Here is a 22,313-nt window from a genome sequence, read left to right on the forward strand (position 1 = left end):
TTATAATAGCGACGAGGAGTCCTGTGGCACCTTATAGACTAACTGAAGTGTAGGAGCATAAGCTTTCGTGGGCAAAGACCCACTTCGTCAGATGCATAAAAACATTTATAATGTTTACTTTAATATCTTACCTTACTGACATTCACAGCATTGATTCTGGACTGCAACATCTCAGGGGTATCAGAAGGAAGGGTAAACTGAGTCTTCTCTTTATCCCAAACCTCCCGATATAAAGCCTGAAGATAACACAATCACCGAGTTATTTAGTACAATGTTGAAAAACTTATCTTTACCATTTCTGATATATATCTGTTCTCATCTTGGACAACTAGTCCAGCTCCCAGTGAATTCAATGGCAAAACGCCTACTGTTGCAATGTAAATGGATCTGGGCTCATTCTGACGGAAACTCAACAATCATATGAGGTCTAACTACAGGCTAAAGCTCTCTAAACCAGGGCTCTCTGGTCCAGGAACATCTGTGGTTCAGCACGGATGTTGCAGGACCAGAGAATCCTGGTGCAGGGCCAGCAGCAGGGAGCCCTGTGGGGCTGACAGGGCAGCAGGCCACCTGTAGCAAGCTGATAGTGGGGGCAACCTAGCACATGACAGTGGGGCTAGGGGACCCAGCAAGAGGCTTCCTGGCAGGGCACATGGCCTCCCAGCTGCCAGAGGGGCCCAGAGCCACAATGCATGGCTGCCTGACAGGGCCCAGAGCTGCAACGTGTGGCTTCCCAGTGGGGCCCAGACATGTGGCTGCCCAGTGGGGCCCACAGACCCAGCTGCCCAGGAGGGACCAAAGCTGTGGCTGCTTAGTTGCCTGATGGGGCCTGGAGCCGAAGTGGTAGCAGCTGGCTAGCAGACTGGCAAGACAATGGGGCCAGCAGAAGATGGAGAGCCGACCAAGAGGCCAGAGGGCTGGGCCAGTGTTGGGAGGATGGTGGCAGGGGGGGACAGAAATGACCTCTCTTGGTCCAGCAAAATCCCTCATCTGGGACCAGTCAAGACCCAAAGATGCCAGACCAGGGAGGTCCAACCTGTAGATTCAGAAGTGGATTCATCCATTCTTTGGCATAGCTGTACTGTGAAGGACAAGACTAGGTATTCCATTTAAAACTATATGGATTATGTACTGGATTTGATAGGTTGCTTTTCTGGCAGGATACTTTTCTAACTGAGGTGTTTGTTTATTTAAACACCATTAAATAAAGCAAACTGTTGTTTTGTGGCACTGTTCACAAGCGGAAGCACTGAAGTTATTTTAAAAATTCATTTTATACAGATCTACACTATTTTATATTACTTATAAATAGAATACTTTAAAGCCACTCTTATACAACAGAGAAACCACCCAGCTGCTCAATCTTCCTTTTTGAAGGTTCATTCCAATTCACTTCCATATTAATATAAAGACCCATTGATTTCAGTGAGAGAGAAATATGACTAAATGCAGGGGGAGATAGCCACAACCACAGTCTGGAACTGGTAGATTATTTTAAATAATTGTGTGATTATTTCTTTGAAATAATTACTGTGCAACAATCTACATTCCTTATTAGAGAAATGGTTTCACATTTTCCCAGTTGTATTTTGGTTAATAGTTACTGGGGACATCTGCTCCTAAAATCTTGAAAGTCCCTATAATAAAGCATACCGTTTTCTTTTTTATTTTAAATAACACTCAAAAGACACTCAAGCACAAATGCAACCCATTTCTTACAGAGCTCTGATTCAGAGCATTTGTCTTTGCCAGCACAATCTCCGGTGTGTCGACAATGGTAGTGAATTTCAATTCATCTGGCCGCGTTCGATACAATCTATTATTCAGGAGCTCCTGGGCTTTCTTCACTCTATCCACATCCACTGAGCCATCTGGCATCCAGCCAATGCCACGCAGCCATTCCAGATCTGATTTGTATACATTCTACAAACAAATATAATTGTATTATTAATTAGGGAAGTAAAGGGTTAACCAGTTACCCGATAAGCATCACCCAGTATCATCAATTCAGGCAGGGGGCCATTCTAGCCTGACCAGACCCACCACGCTGTGCTGTAGGCGGTGGGTCACTCCAGCCTGGCGGGGCTGAAACAACGCCCCCCCCCCCCACCACCCACCCACGGGATCTCAGTTAACTGGTTATAAGTCATTTTAAGAGGTTAACTTTTCAAATGGAATTTCACATAGCCACATATAATTATTAGGAGGTAACAAGCAAGTTTCTTGTCAGCGCATGGCAATGAGCTACTCTGCACTGCCCAAGGAGCAAACCACAAAGAGAACTGGATGTCACACAGCAAAGCCAGGACTGGAATCAATTAACCCTGACTAGTAACCTAATACTCTTCAAAATACTCCCTGCTTTCTTGCAAATGTATTTCATGGACATTCCAGAGATGAAAACAGATCAACTAGATTGGTATCAGATACTGCATCAGCATCACGATCCCTCCGTAATGAAGAGTTCATTGAGGACACACAATTGCTAAGACACAAGGAAATGCTTCAAAGAAAGCATACAAATCCTTGTCAGTCTTCACATCACATTCCTCCTCATATAGGCACAAACTCAGTAGAAATTTACTACTGCATATAAAGCACAACAGTTACCAAGGCAACCTCTCAAGTATGTTAAAAGTGGACAGAAATAAACACAATGGGAATTCACTGCTAAGACCCACATTTGGGAACAAATCTGAACCACTGAAGAGCTGGTGAAGGAAAGATGAACTGCAGAACATTTTGGGGCTAGCAAGTCTTCCATGTTGAGTGCCTTATATTTCAACACTTGTGTATACGCGCCTACTTACATCACTTTGTAGCTCATAGGCCTTCCTGGCCTGGATCACATCATTCTGGTCTGGCAGACATGTCCACTGGTGCAAATACTGACGGTAGTCAACATCACTCACAAATGATTGGCATTGCTTGGCTGCTTGAACAGACACTGTATCAACTGGAATAGTGATTCTGGCCTTTGAACTGTGATAAGCCTTCCTGTATTCTCTGTCATTCTGCATCTTCATTATATGTGCAGCCCATGCCAATTTGGGATCTTCCTTTGCAGTTCGGCATCCAATATAGTGGCCTTTCTGCTTCTCATGGGTTTCCTTGTATTTGTACTACAAAATATAGAAAGAAAACATTAGCAGAAAGTGCTATGAATTGTCTGTCTTCATGTTCTAAAGCAACTTCTGATTATGAGCGCTACACCTGAGAACCCATAAAGGTTATTCAATCAGCTCTTCTGACATTCAAGACCATTTAAGAATGGTCTCGTGTTGGGCCCCCAAAAGCTGGTTCCCAAAATCACCAATGATTTTGGAAAATGTGCTCCATTGATCTGAACAGTTTCAAACCATGAGAAAAGAAAAATGTTCCCTCACTAGTTACCATCAATGTTTCCTATGATTGTTTCTATTCATATGTGGATTTTTTCCAGGCATGTGCAGAATAAAAAATTTATGCGCACCAATACATATGCAACTGTGCACCACCAGTAGAAACTTAGCTCTGATGGCGGTGGCACTCAGTTAATTGGCTGGGTGGCATTTGAATCTTTCCTGAATGGCCACACAAGTGCAAAGCTTACAAAGAACCCTTGTTACAATACTTAATTATTCAAATTGCTTTGTAAGGTTTATAAGCACTGCAGCATTTTAGATTTTAACAGAAAACTTAAAAACAGGAATGACAAAAATAACACCCTTGAATTATATATCAGGAGCAGCAGAAATTTAGTCTGTGTTTCAATTACTGAAACTGTTTGTAGGATAACAGTTTATTGGGTATTCCAAAATAGCTATCTACATCTCTACTGAGACTACTTTGATAGGACAACTACAAAATACAATGTTCTGTTATTGTTAATATTTTACCAAAGTAGACTAAGTTCTAATAGAAGGCTAGGGTCAAGGCAGGATATTATATAGGCAGCATTCTGTTCATAAATTAATACATAAGCACTTGAATTGAGTTTAGTTAGCTATACAGTTGTCTGCTCTGTTTGATACAGGGATGAATGGACATTGCCTTTCAGAGAAATAAAACATAAGAAACAGAGATTGTACCTCACTAGCAATGTCTCTGGAAGCCTTGGCATGTTTGATGGAAATGGTATCGGCTCTTATGTCATAGTCTTTCATCTTGGCATCTTCCCAGGCTTGCTGATAATGTTTCTGTAATCAAAACCAAGCATTCAACTTTAGATTTTATTTCTCTCATAAAACACATTTCCCTGAGATTTGCAGCATGAATGTTTTCATTTGGTCCGTTCAGTTTTGTGGGTTACAAAAATTATTCCTATCCCCTTAACTGATTATTACTAAACACATGTCATGATTGATTATATAGGTCCAAACCTGGAGTCTGATATAAAGAGTCCTGTGCCTATCTGCAGTCCCATTGACCTCAATAAGACTCTTTGTGGGCAGAAAAATATCCCACCCTATATGCAGTCCCATTGACTTCAATAAGACTCTTTGTGGGCAGAAAAATATTCCACCGAATATTATATTTCAGGAATATGGCCATAGAAGCTGCATTTCAGATCTATTCACACCGTGGGCCTGAGCCACAGCCTACTGAAGTAATGAAAGATTCTCATTTTCTTCAATATTCTTTGTATTATGCCTTGTATTAGTCTTACAGAAAAGTCAGTGGTTAATTATCTCATTAGAAGTCCTTGCTATATTTTCAATGGAAACATTTTCCACTGAAACATTCTTGCACTGAAACCTAAGGGTTAATATATTCTACATAAATGATATCAACATTGAAGTTATTTTCAAAACATTGAAACAGCCAATCATTAAAAACAAAACAAAGAAGTTCAAAATACAAATCATGTAAGAATAATACGAGGTGTTCAAATAAAGCTTAGAGAAGCAAGATTATTCAGGGGTATTTAACTTAATGGAAGCCAGTGCCTGATGTGTATTCATCCAAAGCCACCCATCCCAAAAACATAATTGATATTTGCTGCATGGAATTTTTGCCTACAATATTTTGTTCAAACCTCAAACAAAATTGACAGTTCAGGCAAAGGTATATATTAAAACTTTAAAATAGTTGTATTACTTTCCTTTCTTATCAACACATTATGGCTACGTCTACACTGGCCCCTTTTCCGAAAGGGGCATGTTAATTTCACAGGTCGTAATAGGGAAATCCGCAGGGGATTTAAATATCCCCCGCGGCATTTAAATAAAAATGTCCGCCGTTTTTTTCCGGCTTTTAGAAAAGCCGGAAAAGAGCGTCTACACTGGCCCCGATCCTCTGGAAAAAAAGCCCTTTTCCGGAGGATCTTATTCCTACTTCATAGTATAAGATCCTCCGGAAAAGGGCTTTTTTTCCGGAGGATCGGGGCCAGTGTAGACGCTCTTTTCCAGCTTTTCTAAAAGCCGGAAAAAAGCGGCGGACATTTTTATTTAAATGCCGCGGGGGATATTTAAATCCCCCGCGGATTTCCCTATTACGACCTGTGAAATTAACATGCCCCTTTCGGAAAAGGGGCCAGTGTAGACGAGCCCTATGTGTTTAACTAGACAGTCAATATGGTGATCTAGATGTTATGAGATAAATAGATGTTATGAATGTTAAATAGATAGAGAACAAGTCCATGTTGTTTACATCTTGGGTCAGAATCACTGCTAGCATAAGGCATGACATTCTATTGGCTTCAAAGAACAAACTGAGAGAGGAATGTCTCTGATTCCAGATACATTTACCTGGGCTATTCTGTTTCATGAATGTTGCACCCATTAGTCATGCATTATGCTGAGCAAACAAATCATAATACTTCATCTACATTCTAAAATACTAAGTAGTTCACAATAAAAATACTAAATCTGTAATTACATTAGAACCAGGAACACCTTGATGAGAGTTCTAAAACAGGGAAGGCTAAAAATGATGGCTGCGAGTGGCAATGTTCATTTCAATAACAGTACATGTATTTAATTAAAGATCTTACATTGCTGATGTTCAAAGCATTGACTTTGGACTGCAGCATCTGAGGGGTGTCAGCAGGCAGGGTGAACTGTGTCTTCTCTTTATCCCAGGCTTCACGATAGAGAGGCTAATGAGAAAGTAAAGACAGATTTATTCTGTAACGGTGTGCAAGATGCTATACCGGGGTGGCCAACCCATTCTGGACAAAGAGCCAAGATAGCAGTGGATCCAGTGTGAAGAGCTGGGGCAAAGTTGTCAAGAAAAAAAAAAACCTCTGCCCCTTTAAGAAAACGCATTTTGAGGCTTTTTGGCCACAGAAGGCTCCCACCTCCCGCCACTATGTTTAATTCTGCATCTTTCATGGCCACGCTGGACGACTCCCCTGCCCAGGTCAGCACAGGGAGCTGGGAGGAGAGGGCCATGTTTGGAGGGGGTAGGGGTGATTTAAAGCCACGGAGGGCGGGGGGTCTTCATGAGCTGTACCCGGGGGAGAAGGGAAGAGCCCCATGTGGCTCGCAAGCCTCGGGTTGGCCACGGCTTTGCTATATACTGTTACTTTCAATTTAATTGATCTCATGGTATAAATTATAATGTATGTTAGGATTATCCTTTCTGAATGTTTAATGCAGGTGAAGGATCAAAAAAAGGTTTGTATGAATGCAGAAAAACGTATGAGATCATAAAAGTTAGCTTACCTCACTGATCTGCTTAGAATTAACCTTAGCCAGAACGACTGGTAGTGAGTCAACAATGCTGGTAAATTTCAGCTCATCTGGCCGCTGACGGTATAATCTGTCATTCATGAGCTCCTGGGCTTTCTTCACTCTATCCACATCCACTGAGCCCTCTGGCATCCAGCCAATGCCACGCAGCCATTCCAGGTCTGACTTGTACACATTCTACAAAAACAAACGTATGTATGTATGTATATAATAATTACAGGAAAAAAATTCAGATACAAAAGCTAATCTGTCCCCTTTGCATCCAAGAAATAGAGCAGAATTAGGATGGCATCCCCATCACTGTAATTTTTCAGGCAACTGGGAAATTCAAATCAAGTTTTGCAATTCCAACTATGACTACATATTCAACTATACATGCTTTACCCACAGTTCAATTTGGGCTCCCCCAAAGAGACTGGAATTTAGAGAAAGGCAAATTTATGTATTCTAGACTGCTCTCATCTGAAGAGGAAGCATCAATGGCTTCACAAGCCTTCACCACTAATACATTTGCACATGGAGCTATTAACTGGCAAGCTTCATCATGGGAAATGGATGCACAAATTAAGCTAAACATTACAAAATTCTTTGGTGTTAATCCTGTTAGCCCTAACTCTGTGTGTATCAGAGATCCTAAGGTTGTGTTCCAGTGTAAGTGGGAGTAAAGTCTATAAGTGGGAGGAGGCAACATTTAACACTAGGCACAGAACTTTTCACTAAGTGGAACTCTCAAGCAACTTGTGCATTCTCTCGTAGGATACTTCTACACTAACTCGTTAGTTCGAGCTAGGTAGGGTAATGAGGGCAAGCGGAGTTGCAAATGAAACCCGGGATTTAAATATCCCAGGCTTCATTTGCATGTTCCCAGGCACCGCCATTTTTAAATCCCCCTTAGTCCGAACTCCGGATGTGAGCAGAGAATGGGTATGTCAAAGGAGTCATCTACTATGCAATTCACTCTTTGGTCTTACTCTTCCAAATAATCAAGACTAACTTGGCAGCTGCATACCAGTATATACATTTTTAATATAGAATTGGGTTTCCCTAGTTACACATAAAACGTTCTGCACTTGCAATATTTGAAAGTAAGCCTTTTGCATGCACATTTGCACTCTTAAATTGACTGGAAAACAAGTAGATCAGGTCAGGAATTTTCCATCAGAATGATTTTCTGATGGAAAATGCTCTTTTCATATGCTCAAAAAAATTCTGTGGGGAAATTTAAATTTTGCTGACAAATTTTGATTCTCCATCAGAAGAACTGAAATGACAGCTCCCTGAGTACCTGCCTGGAAGGCTTTGGAGAATTTCACTTTTTGCCTGGGGGAAAGAAAGTGAAATTGAAAAGAACCTACTAAGTAGGGGCAGGAATCAGAGAAATTCTGTTTTGGTTCTCACTACATGTTATTTTTCTTGAAATTCCTTCCTGTGAAAAATTTCACATTTGATTTTTCATCCTGATTTGGAGCAAAAACATATTTTATGGAGGACCAAGTACATAATGGGTAAATTTTATTCTAAAATGTTTGAAGAGATATTTGCACACACATGCATATAAAAGATTTATTTTACATTTGTTTTTACTCACATCACTCTGCAACTCATAGGCTTTCTTAGCTTGGATCACATCATTCTGATCTGGCAGACATGTCCACTGGTGTAGATAATGACGGTAATCAACATCACTGACCAGTTCCTGACATTTCTTGGCCTGCACAATTCCCAACATGTCCACTGGGCTACTGAATTTGGTCTTCCATTTCTCAAAATGTTTCTTGTACACTCTGTCACTCTGGAGCTTTGCAGCATGAATAGACCACATCATCTTTGGATCATCCTGTACAGTGCGGGCTCCTATATGGTGACCTCTCTGTTTCTCATAAGCTTCTTTATATTTATACTGTTAAAACCAGAAACAGAGTTCTGTTATGTTTTACATATTCAAGAAAAAACAATTAGCGGACCAAATTCTCAGATGCATAATTCAGCTTTGTGTATATTAACGTCAAAGCACTGCAGCAGGGCCAATTTAAATCAGCTCTGACTATGGCCTACTTAACGTAACTAGTTCCCTGTCAGTGATATTATGTGATGTATAATAATAATTATATCAATATTTATATTGATATTTTAGGTTTGTTTATGTCAATAATTTTAATGTTACACTCTTCAGTGTGTGGTAGGATATTTTTCTGCCCTTATCTGTATCAATGGTATGAATTTTTGTGGACTTTTATAACCATAATTTGATATACTTTTATTTTTAATGATTTATTAATTTATTCCTATGTTTTTTCTTTTGAAAGAATGCATATTTAATTATTTCACAAAAGTACTGAAAATAAAATGAGAAAATCCCTTAGTATAAAGTTAAAATTATATAAAGTTTAGGAGAAGCACGTACATCACTAGCAATATCTCTTGATGTCTTTGCACTTCGAATAGGAATTGCATCTGCTCTTATATCATAATCCCTCATCTTGGACTCTTCCCAACCTTGGGTGTAAAGTTTCTAAAGAGTGAAAAACAAAATATATGAGATGACAACACATAAAATACAAGCTATGATTTGGACTTATACATAAAAAGAAACCAGACATTAAAAGAGGTTCTTTTTTAATTTCTGATCTTGAATTTGTTTGATATGTCTTTTAAAATATACTTACCTGGCTAACGTTAGCAGAATTAGCTTTTGCCAGTAAAATTTCTGGGGTGTCCGGCATGACATGAATTGCGGTTTTGTCAGCATTCCAAGCTTCTGTGTATAAACGCTATGGAAGGAGGAAAACAACGAAACATTTAAATAAACACACAGTTTTCGCAGTGGAAGGCTTTTATACTTTAAATATATAATGTTTTCAAAGGAAAACTAATTGAGTTTGTAAGAGAATGTACTCCCGTGTGTCTAGATATCAAATACTTTTATCTGTCAGCCTGTAGTAGCCTAAGTACAGTTGAACAATGCATTTAGCACAATTTACCTACTGATGATCTAATGCCAATGGAAAGATTCCCATTGATTTTGATGAGTTTTGGATAAGGTCCCTCGTAAATACAATTGTGGCTTTTGGGATGAAACTCTAAAAAAGTCAAAGGAATGGAATACATATGCACTGCTTGCTTGTGCACAAATAATTCTGCACACCTTGAGAAAAATTCAGTAAAACTAAAAGCAGCAATTAGCAAAAGTCTACAAAACCAAAGCCTTGAACCAGAATGGCCTCTAAATAGCCAACTCCTGAATGCACACCTCCAAAACTAAGACTCACCCATTTAAAATGCCCTAATAAATCAACAGGGATAGTTTGAGCAAACCTTTAATACTCTGATTCACTGTGATCTCCAAATGGGCTCCTCTTTCTCATTATGCTGCAATCTGTTCTGCCCCATTAATGGTCTGATTCAGTATAGGCTGGGAGGCTATAGTGGGAGAAGGATTGTATCTGGGGTTCTCTAGGGTATATTTTACTCTACCCAGACTACTATAAATGGGAGGAAGCCTTAATCCCTAGGGCCTGGTCTACACTAAGGGATAAATTTAAATTAAGATGCACAACTTCAGCTACATTAAGTGTGTAGCTTAAGTGGAAGTATCTTAACTCAAATTTTGGCACCATCCACACTGCAGGAAGTCAAAGGGAGCACACTCTCCCTTCAACTTCCCTTACTTCTCATAGAAGCAGAACTACCAGCATCGATGGGCGTGTCCTGTCAGTTCGAATTCGTGGGTCTTCACTAGACTTACTAATTCAAACCCCAGAAGATCAAGTGCAGCTGCTTTTGATCTTATCTGTACTGTGGACACGGCCTTGGGGATAAAAGCTCTCGCTGTGGAGTTCTCAGTCAGCACAGGGAAGCTAGAGTTCCAGTCTACACCATACAGCACAAGAGCATGCATAGCAGATATCTCACTATTCTATATATATGTACATATAGCCATACTCATCACTGTAGTATCTGAGCACCTTCTGGAAATGCATTCAGCAATGCGCTGCTTAGCATTCCACCTTGTGGCAGGTGGATGAGCCCCACATGCCTTAATCAGAAACACAAAATCTGCACTTTTGGCAACACTGTCTGAAATGGTTCTGCAATCTGCAAACAGTCTCAGCCTTAGGTGCTGGAACCAGGAGTGGGGGAGGAGCTGCAGCACTTCCTGACTTGAAGTGTTTTTCATTATACACAGGATTTACAATCTGGTTCAATGGCTCACAGCACCCTTACTATAAACATTGTCCCAGCTCCCTTGGCCTCCATAAAGGAGTTCCGCCATAAATTGAGTTGAGAGAGATTTTAAAAATGAATAAACCCTATACAACACTGCCAATCAGAAACTGGCGGGGAGAGGAAGGGATAGAAAATCATCATCAATTTTATTTCCATTTTTCATCAACATTTGATTTTGGTGCAATGTTCTGACCAGCTCTAATAGGCAGCCTGTGCAGATAACAGAGAACTGGGCTAATTCCAGTGCAGAGGCCTTGTACACAGTCCTAGGCAACACTTAGGCCGTGTCCAGACTCAGGGGTTTTTTCGGGAAAAGTAGCCTTTTCCCGAAAAAACTTCCCCTGCATCCAGACTCAAGCCGCGTTCTTTCGAAATTATTTCAAAAGAACGCGGCTTTTCTTTCGATGGCGGTAAACCTCATTTCACGAGGAAGAACGCCTTCTTTCGAAAGTTCCTCTTTCGAAAGAAGGCGTTCTTCAATGTAAAGAGGCCGTCTTCGAAAGAGAGCATCCAGACTCGCTGGGTGCTCTCTTTCGAAAAAGCGGATTTCTCTTTCGAAAGATCCGCCTGCAGTCTAGACGCGATCTTTCGAAAGAGGCTCTTTCGAAAGATGCTTTCGAAAGAGCCTCTTTCGAAAGAAGCCTGCAGTCTAGACATAGCCTTAGTTTCAACTTACGGCCACAACACACGGAGCCTAACATGTGTGGCATGTCACAAGTGGAACCTAGGCTCTGGAGAAAACACCCTTCTCTGTGAGATCAATACTTCACCAATAAGCCACTGTGCTCTGTATTAATTGAAGTTTTCAAATGATTTAAAGTATAGCTGCACATACAATGCATTAAAGAACTCCAGTTTGGGGGAGGAATTCAGGGATATCCTACATCTGAAAGAAGAGGGGCCAACCTTCTTACCGAGTACAAAGGATCTGAAGAACTATTGGTAACTACTGCTAGCTCACAATGGCTGCCATCTGATATTTTGCTTCTCTGAGCACTTCCACTTCCAGCCAAAGCACATGGCCCATTCCACCAACCAATAAGAGTTAATAATACTTGTGATTTTTTCTGGGAGACTCACCTTGTTCATTGTCTCAGCATTTTGCTTTGCCAAAACCAACTCCAGGGAATCTGTCACACTGGTAAATTTGATTTTGTCTGGTGGCTGGCGGTATTGCTTTTCACTCAGGATTTCTCCAGCTCTCTTAACCTTCTCAACATCCATAGAACCAATGGGGACCCAGCCTGTACCCTTCAGCCATTCCAGGTCTGATTTGTAAACAGTCTAAAATTTAATTAAAGTTTCAGACATTTGCAGGAAAAATCATAAGAAAATATGAATAAATGCAACTGACGTACATACCATTCACTTCATGTAACATTATCACCTACAAAATGGTCATTTATTTCTGACTTTTATTCTCACAAGGTGGAAAAAATAATTATTACACAGTGCAATGGGAATGGCAAAATGGAAGGACTCATTAGACGTATTAGTAGGGCACCAATCATAGAGCTAAGATGAAGAAAACAGCAAAGATTTGGCAATAAAGGATCAGTAATAGGATATGGGACATTTCACTTTTCAATGGCCAGTAAAGGCAGAAGCAACGAAAGAGTCTGCTGCACTGGAGGAGAGGAGGAGAAAATGGGGCCACCCTTTCCCTGGATTCATTAATGCATAAGGGAGTTACCCCTCCAGTTTGGGGGCACTAGGACTCAGACAATGCCTGTCCCAATTGTCTCCCCACCTCCATATCATCATCACCAGTGAGGTGAAGAGACGAGACATTCAGAGATTCTAGCTGATAGGGGACGAAGCAGCCAAAGTAAGGACCTTTGTATTTCTGGACATTCAGAAAACTTTCTCTGGCCTGTGCTGCCTGTCTGTTTGCTCCAACCCACTCCCTCCATCTCCTGCCCAATCTTTTCATCTCAGCTTCATTTCACACCTGCCCCCTCTCACCTGCCCTATCCTCTTGACCCCTTCTCTTCCCTTTTGATGTAGTTGATACCCTATAGAATTTGCCACCATCTCATTTTGAATCTGCTTATGTGTTCTGTCTCTTTTCCTACCCTGTTTCTCTCTTGTCTGTTTAGAAGGTAAGCTCTTCTGGTCAAGGACCGTCTGCTACTCTGCCTTGTTACAGCACATAGCACAATGGGGCTCCAATCTTCGTTGGCCATGGGCACTACTGTAATAAACATGTTAAACAAGCATCTATGCAGGCATGTCAGGGTAGAATTGAACCTTTTACACATATTACACATACTGCGTACTCACATCACTCTGCAGCTCATAGGCTTTCTTGGCCTGGATGACATCATTCTGGTCTGGAAGACACGTCCACTGGTGCAGATAACTGCGGTAATCGACATCACTGACCAGTGTCTGACATATCTTGGCCTGCACGATTCCCAGCATGTCCACGGGGGTATTATACTTGGTCTTCCATTTCTCAAAATCTTTCTTATACTCACGGTCACTCTGGATCTTGGCCACATGCATAGACCACATCATCTTGGGATCATCCTGGATGTTGCGGGCTCCCACATGGTGGCCAAGCTGCTTGCGATACCCTTCTTTATATTTGTACTAAAATAAAATATATTTGTATTACTCTAATATTGTAAAACAGCAGTTTATATGTTCTCCAATAGTCTATTTTGCTCATTTTGTTTAGAAGAAAAAGAAAAATCATTTAAGGTACTCTGCATCTTGCATCTCTATAAACAGATTACTACTCAATTTACTTACTTAATCCCTTACAACCATGTACTTACTATCTTGTTAGTGGTCCCACAGCCTTTTCATTTTTAGGATATACTCTTCCCTTAATAATTATACCACACAACATCTGATGGCAATTAATATCAACTCGCACCTTTATTCACAGTTTAATTAGGGATGCCAAAGACAAAACCAGCCTGGAGAGTGAACAACCTTCTAATCACTCACTGGTATTGCCCTAGGCAGAGCAGTGAAAGGAAAACTCTATTGCATATGCCACTGCCATATCTGTTTCATGGATGTCTTCAGTCACATGGATTTTCAATACAGAAACTGTTCATAAGCACTACAATCTTCTCATGGCAGAAAACGATGATCATTTAGGACTGTAATTTTTTCTGGGGGGTCTTTAATTCTTATCTTAAAAAGTAGCAAATTGGTACTTTATGTAATCTCATTATGGGCCTGATCCAACACCCATTGTACTCCATGGAAATATTTCAATGGGCATAGGACTAGACTTTATATTATTTATTTTATCACTGCAATGCATATGTCTAAAGCATCCATCACTGTAGATCTTGATATGGTCCTTTCTTTTTATACGCAAGAAGCATACACTATAATTACAGGTTAGCAAGAGAATCTATTGTACATTTTAAAAGCATTTACATATGGAAAAAATTTAGAGCACAAATTCTGAGCTGTTTTCCATAAGAAACATAATTCTGTAGACATAACAAAAAGGCTACGTACTTCACTGGCAATATTTCTGGATGCCTTGGCAGCCTGGATTGGAATGGCATCAAGACGCAAGTCATAACCTCTCTTCTTCAATTCCTCCAAAGGAAGTTTGTATAATTTCTATGAGAAAGGAGATTGTTTATATTTTTATCTCATTAACCATGCACTTTATGTACCTCCTTTGTAGTTTTGCCTGTTACATTTTCATATAAAAAAATCCCATTACACCACTAGAAAACATCATTAATGTTCATAATGGGTAAACCTGATTTAAATATAACCCATAGCAACTTATTTAGACAGAAGAAAAATACCAATTTCCAACATTTTCTCGTACAAATCTGGCAGCAGTGAAGGAGTGAAAAGCAGGGATGGTGGGAGTCTACCACAGAAATGGGGTGGAAAGTGTTCCCAGGTGCTAAGTTTTGCCCTGTTCAGATTCCCATTATTTCCTGAGAAACTTTGTTTTCACATGGACATTTTGGCAAAATGAAAGCAAGGAGTTTCCCAAAGTGCTATTTACAAATGTCAAGGGTGTACTGCAGTATAAGGGCCTAGTTTAATGCTAATAGTATTTCTGGAAATCATAAGCAAGCCACCAAGAAGATCATTTAAATTATAGCAAAAACCTGTTGTTATTAACATTGGTGACCACACGTGGAACTCTACAGATAAGCAGCAGGATCATATTCACTGAAAAGGCAGCGATGAAAAAACTGTATTGTCCCGAGCTCATTATTTCATCCTCTCAGCATTTTACTTTGACCTACCTCACTGTAGTTCATTCGGTTGAGTTTTGCTAGCATGATTTCTGGAGTGTCGGGCATGACATGGATTTCTGTTTTGTCTTTGTTCCATGCTTCGGTGTATAAGCGCTAAGAAAGAACAGAGGAAGAGACTATGGTTATTATTTCTAAATAGAAATGAAATGTGTAATTCAGTAATAAACTACAGTAACTATCTATCCACCTTGCCATCATTACTCTGGCAAAACTCCTATTATAAGCAAAGGGAATTTATATGAAGAGAAACAACAAGGCGTCCAGTGGCATTTTAAAGACATTTATTAGGGCATAAGCTTTTGTGAGATACAACTCACATGTCTCTCAAAAAAGCTAATGCCCCAATAAATTTGTTAGTGCCACCAGACTCCTTGTTTTTGCTGAAATGGACTAATATGGCTACCCCTCTCAAACCTGTCATTATATGAGGAGAAGCACTAATATTTGGATCAACATTTAGAAATTAATCACATCAGTTTACAATAATAAAAAGTTGAGATAATCCTAAAGTGTCTGATGAGCTATGGCAGCTGACCACACATATATGCCAAAAATGTGCATTGTGATATTCAGAATAATCTTAGTAAATTGATGTTTGCTTTACATGTCCTCATTTGTGCTTAATAAGATAGGTTCTATGTACTGCTTTGCAAACTTATTCTATTATTTCAGGACTTCAGCATTACTTTGAATCACAGTACTCCTAATTTTATGTCTTTAATAGTGAGCAGCACAGCATAGATATGTTATTCACCAAATCATTACTCACCTTATTCATTGTCTCTGCATTATGCTTGGCCAAGACCATTTCTAGAGAATCTGTTACACTAGTAAATTTGAATGTGTCTGGAGGCTGACGATATATTTTATCACTCAAGATCTCTCCAGCTTTCTTGGCTTTTTCTATGTCCAGGGAACCAATTGGAACCCAACCAATGCCTCTCAGCCACTGGAGATCTGACTTGTAGTAATTCTATTAACAATAAATAGAAAAGCAATTCTTTAGTTCATTTTCCCAGATTACCATCCCAGTATGTTTTATCAAAATTTTATAATTACTGAATAGCTAGCTAGCTGTGACTAAAACACACAGCATATGAAAAGTGGAAAAAAGATATTGTATAGTAAAATATCAATTTGGGTTAGCATTCAGGGGTGAAATACTGGTCCACTGAAGTAAATTAAAAACTACTATTTCATCATTGCAAAGCAATACTATACAAAAGAGCTACAGTTAGAACTCATCTCAAGTATTTCTTTCCAAAGTTGAACTCTGAGACCCAAAGAATGCTATCCATCTACTCTAAGTGTTTGATTTTTATCAACATCCTTTTCTTGTATCTCTGTTCTCATCCTTTTATATGCACTCCTCCTGTTCCCTACTCTCCACTACAGCAACATTCCAGAATATGCCCTTTGCCTCTAGACTTTGTACCTTCCTCAATTCCACCTTGTTACAACCTGCCATTTACTATGCATCATCATGCATATTTATTTGACTCAGGCTCCTTTCCAGTTACAACATTCTTATTGTGACACTGCTTGTTGGGATTCACAATTTCAGCCCTAGTGATAGAACTGAAAGGCATGAAGCTTAGCAGTTTTGCTTTGCTGGTGTCTGTATGAAATGTTCTTTGATATATTTATTTGTACAGGTTCATCCTTTACTCATTCCTCATTTCACTTCAAGATCCAGGTTTGAATAAAACCAAAATCTCAAAATAGTGAATCTTAGCTGAAACCACTGCATTTCACCTGGCTTAAAACCATGAGCAATTAAGAATTTCACATAATTTCAATAATAAATCATATATGGGGAAAATGTGCTTAAACTGGGTCCTGGTTTCACTTACAAATTTCAACACATTAAGGAATCTTTTAATGAATTTAATCTGAGTTTCCTTTAGTAAAAAAAATCTGTAAAAATACTAGATTAGCTCTGCTGTCACCTGTACGTGACATCATTTTCACTTAGGCTACGTCTAGACTTCAAGCCCCTTTTGAAAGAGGCTTTTTCGAAAGAATCTTTTGAAAAAGCCTCTTTCGAAAGAGAGCGTCTAGATTTCAACCACTTCTTTCAAAAAAGCGAGCCACTTTTTCGAAAGAGAGCATTCAGGCAGTCTGGATACTCTCTTTCGAAAAAGCCCTGTTTGTATTCAAGAACGCCTTTTTTTCGAAAGAGCATTTTCAAAAAAAGGCATTCTTACTCGTAAAATGAGGTTTACCGCAGTTGAAAAAGCTGCCCAGTTCTTTCGATTTAATTTCGAAAGAACTCAGTGGCAGTCTAGACGCAGGTGAAGTTTTTTCGAAAAAAGGCCACTTTTTTTAAAAAAAAACCTGTGGTCTAGACACACCCTTAGGGTACAGTATGAAATACAGATATCTATTGGAACTTACATCACTCTGTAGATCATAGGCTTTTCTAGCATGGATGACATCATTCTGGTCTGGTAGACATGTCCATTGGTGCAGATGACGTCTATAATCAACATCACTGACTTGCTCCTGACACTTCTTGGCCAGCACTATTCCTAGCATGTCCACTGGTGTAGTGTATTTGGTCTTCCATTTCTCAAAATCTTTCTTGTACTCTCTGTCACTCTGGATCTTGGCCACATGCATAGACCATGTCATCTTGGGATCATCTTGGATGTTGCGGGCTCCCACATGGTGGCCAAGCTGCTTGCGATACCCTTCTTTGTATTTGTACTAAAAAATGCAAAATATAATGTTCCTTTAATTAATAATGTTTTGACTATTAATTTTGAATAATTCTAACATGAAACACTCCAAAAATTATTTATAAACCATAGGTGTTAGAAAGCTTTCAAGGTATTTTATTGGAGTGAAGTCATAGGTTTACATTCTAGGCAACCAGATTGTGAATTTGGACTTTAAATGGGACAGACATTCGGATATAAAGAATTATTAAAATTACTTTTTTTAATGTTAAAGAGAAATAATTGTGACATGCATGTACTATGTTTTTTTAAATAATTAATTAATGGAATATATTTTCCCCCCTAAAACTATCTAATACAACAAACCTTTACCTTTACTAAAGGTGACCAAACTTACTGACCTCTGAGATGCATATAACAATCTTTACAAGTTCAAGAGCTGGGGCACTCCTTCCATGGCCTGGGTCTTCAGCCCCATGGCAAAATGATGGGACTAGGGATTTCTGCCCTACAGGTAGGGGGCTTTTGGAGCATCAGGCCCAAGGAAGATGGCTGCTGGCACTTGAGACTTCAGCCCTGTGGCAAAGGGGGTCTTGAGGCTTCAACCCCATAGGAGGCACCTGTCATGGCTCAGGGTTTCAGCTCCACTTATGCTGAAGCTCCCAAGCTCTGTGGGAGGACCCTATGGTGCTAAAGCCTTGAGACCCACCTCCCTGTTGGCAGCAGCCAGAGGTGACTTGTCCCTGATTTTTTCCAAGGTTTGCTGGTGCTGTTCAGTCACATGGTGCCTCTGGGTCCCCTGCCTGCACAGCAGCTGCTGGAGCCAACAAGCTGTGGCCATGAGAAAAGGCAGCAGCACACAGTTAGGAACTGCAGGGAGAACTGCCTATCCTCAAGGAAGTACCAGCTGGGAGCTCCAGGGAGGGACTGCTGAGGGTGAGAAGGTGCATGCCTGGGGGAATATAATTCAAGCTGTTGGGGGGAGCACAAACCATTAAATTGCGCCCCCCTCCTTCTCAGCAAAGCACCCATCATCTCTGGCAGAAGCCCCTAATCTAATTATACTGCAAAGCAGAAGCTCTGAGCTCCCCTTCCTCCACTGTCTGGTAGGCAGAAAACAGGTGGAGTGTGTATGTACTCGGGCCCTGTGAGCCACTCTTTAATGGTAAAAGAGCCACATACAGCTCATGAGCTGTAGTTTGGCCACCCCTGATTGTCACTGTTCATGTAGCATCTCTAAGTATTTTAATTTGTAATTATTTTTATTTTCAAATGTAAAATGTTTAACAATATACACTACAGTTTTACCACATGTAAACCACATCTTCATTGTTGAATTAACCCCCCTTTTGCAGAATGTACAGAATGTAAAGGTCCAGTGTAAATAAGCAGAGAAACAAAGAGCAGTTTCTTACATCACTGGCAATATCTCTGGATGCTTTGGCACTCTTGATGGGAATAGCATCAATTCGCAAGTCATAGCCTCTCTTCTTTGCCTCTTCCATGGCAAGTTTATACAGACTCTAGGAAATAAACTAAACAGAGTTAAATTCTCATAGCTGGACTTTGCATTTTACCTTCTCTGCAAAGGAGAAAATGCAGACAACTAGAAGAATTACCATATGATCAATTAAATGCTAACAATCTAATTTTTTTTAACAGAGCCACATCATCAACTGATGTAAATTTGGATCAGCTGAGAAGCTATGCCAGAGTCTACCTAATGGTTACACCATTTGTCTATCTTCTTTAACTGATGTCTAGTAGAATACATTTGTACAGATCACACTTATGGTGACCACTCTGCCACAATTAATGGATCTTAATTTCTAAAACAACAACCGTCTGGTGCTTACATATTTGCCTTTCATTTACACTAACCAGACAGATTTTAGATTTTAATAATTCAAATTTCAGAATCAAGTCAGTCCAGAGAAGAGCAACAAAAATGATTAAATGTCTAGAAAACATGATCTATGTATGAAGAGTAAAAGAACTGGGTTTGGATTTTTTTGGAAAAGAGAAGACTGAGAAGGGATATGATAGCACCTTTCAAGTACCTAAAAGGATGTTACAAAAAGAAGGGAGAAAAATTATACTCCTTAATCTCTGATGATAGGACAAAAAGCAATAGGTTTACATTGGAGCAAGGGAGGTTTAGGTTGGACATTAGAAAAACTTCCTAACTGTCAGGGTGGTTAAGCACTGGAATAAATTGCCTAGGGAGGTTGTGGAATCTCTTTCATTAGAGATATTTAAGAGCAGGTTAGGTAAAAATCTATCAGGGATGATCGAGATGGTGTTTGGTCCTGCCATGAGTGCAAGGGACTGGATTTGGTGACCTCTCAAAGTCCCTTCCAGTTCTAGTATTCTGTGATTTTATAATTATTTGTTTGATGATGCAAGATGAATGTCACACCTGTCTAGCACTAATACTTTTAAGAGGAGTCCTCAGCAATTCACTGGAAAATCCATTTATGGACCCTTAGTTCACACTGGTGATCACTTAGCAAGAGATTAATCCCACTGCAGTCAGCAGGACTCTTCCCAGAACAGTGTTCACCAACATGAAGGTTCCACAATGAAGCCCAAGGAGGTTGACATATTGGTACGTAAATGTTAAAACTATTTGCAATAATTTTCCTGGGTTATTTCAAGTTTGCTGTGCTTTTGCTCACCTGGCTATAGTTGACCTTGTTCTGTCTTGCCAGCATAATCTCTGGAGTGTCGGGCATCATGTGGATTTGAGTCTTGTCTTTATCCCACACCTCAGTATATAAATGCTACAAATGGAATGACAAATGTTTAACAAACGATTTATTAACCAATAGTGATCAACATATGAAGACCTCATAAAACATAAAAGATTTTAATAACATTACTTGAAAACTCTAAAATAATCATGTAATATTTATTACATTCACACTAACCTCTTTGCAAGCCAAGATTCGAAAATTTAAAAAAACATGTGCCTGAGTTGCAGGATTTTTAATGGAGAATACTCAGGCTCTAGCTTAGTTTGTACTCTCCCTGAGTGTAGGGACTAACAAAAACTTCAGTGAAGTCAATTGAAAGATTCTCATTGACATTAACAGGGAGTGAATCAGGACCACAATGCGTAGGCAATTATTGAGGCCTTGAATAGTATGACAAATTATTTTACTATATGGACATTTTCAGGGACAATTAGTTCATAGATTTTTTTACTAATTGTTATTACAAATGTCTGGAACTAGAGCTAATTGATAGCTTATACCAATACTATATTTTATTATGCAATTTGTTATCTCTAATGGTTTGTAAAACTAGTACCTTCCTCAGGACTCACCTTATTCATTGTCTCTGCATTATGCTTGGCTAAGACCATTGGCAGAGAATCCATTAGACTAGTAAATTTGAATTTGTCTGGTGGCTGACGATATATATGGTCACTAAGGATCTCTCCAGCCTTCTTGGCTTTTTCAACATCCAAGGAACCAATTGGGACCCAACCGATGCCTCTCAACCATTGAAGATCTGACTTGTAGTAATTCTATTAAGAGTAAATACAGAGGTAACTAGTTAGTTAACATTCCCAGTCAGACATCCCAGGATCTCTCATGCATGGACTTCTCTAGTCCTGTGGACTGAAAAAAACCCAACCCTCCTCAATCTCTACACCAGCTTTTAGCCAGCCTGTTATGATCTCTCCTATGAGTCCAGAGACATATTTCCTTCCCATCTTCCTCAGGTATCCTCCATCCTGCCACCTATCATGAGAAGCCTGAGAGAAAATATGTGCTTTTCACTATTCACTTGCATCAATGAGGCAGTGAATTTCAGAGGCCAGGGATTTCCATTAAGAGCACTCTGATCCAGATGTCCAAACTTACACCTGTGAATTCAGGTGCCTTAACTCAGCAGGAAGGATGAAGCTTTTCCATAATTTTTAGCAAGAAGCCATTGGAGGTATGGCTTATGCACCATTCCCTCCTCAAGTGAGATTAACAGTCAGTCAATCAATCAGCATAATTCACAGACCCAATGACCATGATTCAGACTTCATGAAGCTATAGAGAAAATAAATATAGAATAGCACTTTGTGATGGATACCAGATGGGGAGTTCCCATTAGCCAGTATCGGTGCACAATGGACCACGTAAACCACTATTCCTGGGATTTAAGATCTTCTACACCCACCAAAAGGGACAAGTATTATTCAGAAAATATAATTTACTGTGCAATAATCATTGCTGATATGATATGCTTGAAGTGCCTTCACAGAGTACTCATGGATTCATAGGCTGTGTCTACATTGGCACCCTTTTCCGGAAAAGGGATGCTAATGAGACACTTCGGAATTGCAAATGCCGCAGGGGATATTTAAATCCCCCACGGCGTTTGCAATTCTGACTGGTCTCATTAGCATCCCTTTTCCGGAAAAGGGTGCCAATGTAGACACAGCCATAGACTTTAAGGTCAGAAGGGACCATTAT

General features: G+C 39.7%; 1 protein-coding gene across 35 annotated transcripts in view; it reads right to left on the minus strand.

The window, feature by feature from the left end:
- NEB (nebulin) overlaps positions 1–22,313 on the minus strand; it is a 194,429-nt gene that overhangs the window by 85,508 nt on the left and 86,608 nt on the right. For 34 of the 35 annotated variants that reach the window (XM_075933364.1, XM_075933387.1, XM_075933397.1 and 31 more), the window contains 18 exons: positions 21,167–21,370; positions 20,517–20,621; positions 19,254–19,361; positions 17,555–17,866; positions 15,927–16,130; positions 15,146–15,250; positions 14,388–14,495; positions 13,185–13,496; positions 11,982–12,185; positions 9,341–9,445; positions 9,079–9,186; positions 8,263–8,574; positions 6,648–6,851; positions 5,975–6,079; positions 4,071–4,178; positions 2,811–3,122; positions 1,720–1,923; positions 132–236 (listed from right to left, as the gene is read on the minus strand). In XM_075933364.1, the coding sequence (XP_075789479.1) occupies positions 132–236; positions 1,720–1,923; positions 2,811–3,122; positions 4,071–4,178; positions 5,975–6,079; positions 6,648–6,851; positions 8,263–8,574; positions 9,079–9,186; positions 9,341–9,445; positions 11,982–12,185; positions 13,185–13,496; positions 14,388–14,495; positions 15,146–15,250; positions 15,927–16,130; positions 17,555–17,866; positions 19,254–19,361; positions 20,517–20,621; positions 21,167–21,370 (3,225 nt within the window). The remainder of the gene's footprint in view (positions 1–131; positions 237–1,719; positions 1,924–2,810; positions 3,123–4,070; positions 4,179–5,974; positions 6,080–6,647; positions 6,852–8,262; positions 8,575–9,078; positions 9,187–9,340; positions 9,446–11,981; positions 12,186–13,184; positions 13,497–14,387; positions 14,496–15,145; positions 15,251–15,926; positions 16,131–17,554; positions 17,867–19,253; positions 19,362–20,516; positions 20,622–21,166; positions 21,371–22,313) is intronic. The other variant, XM_075933388.1, reaches the window with a different exon arrangement.

This window comes from Pelodiscus sinensis, chromosome 7, assembly GCF_049634645.1.
Source record: "Pelodiscus sinensis isolate JC-2024 chromosome 7, ASM4963464v1, whole genome shotgun sequence".
In the NCBI taxonomy this organism is placed as follows: domain Eukaryota; kingdom Metazoa; phylum Chordata; order Testudines; family Trionychidae; genus Pelodiscus; species Pelodiscus sinensis.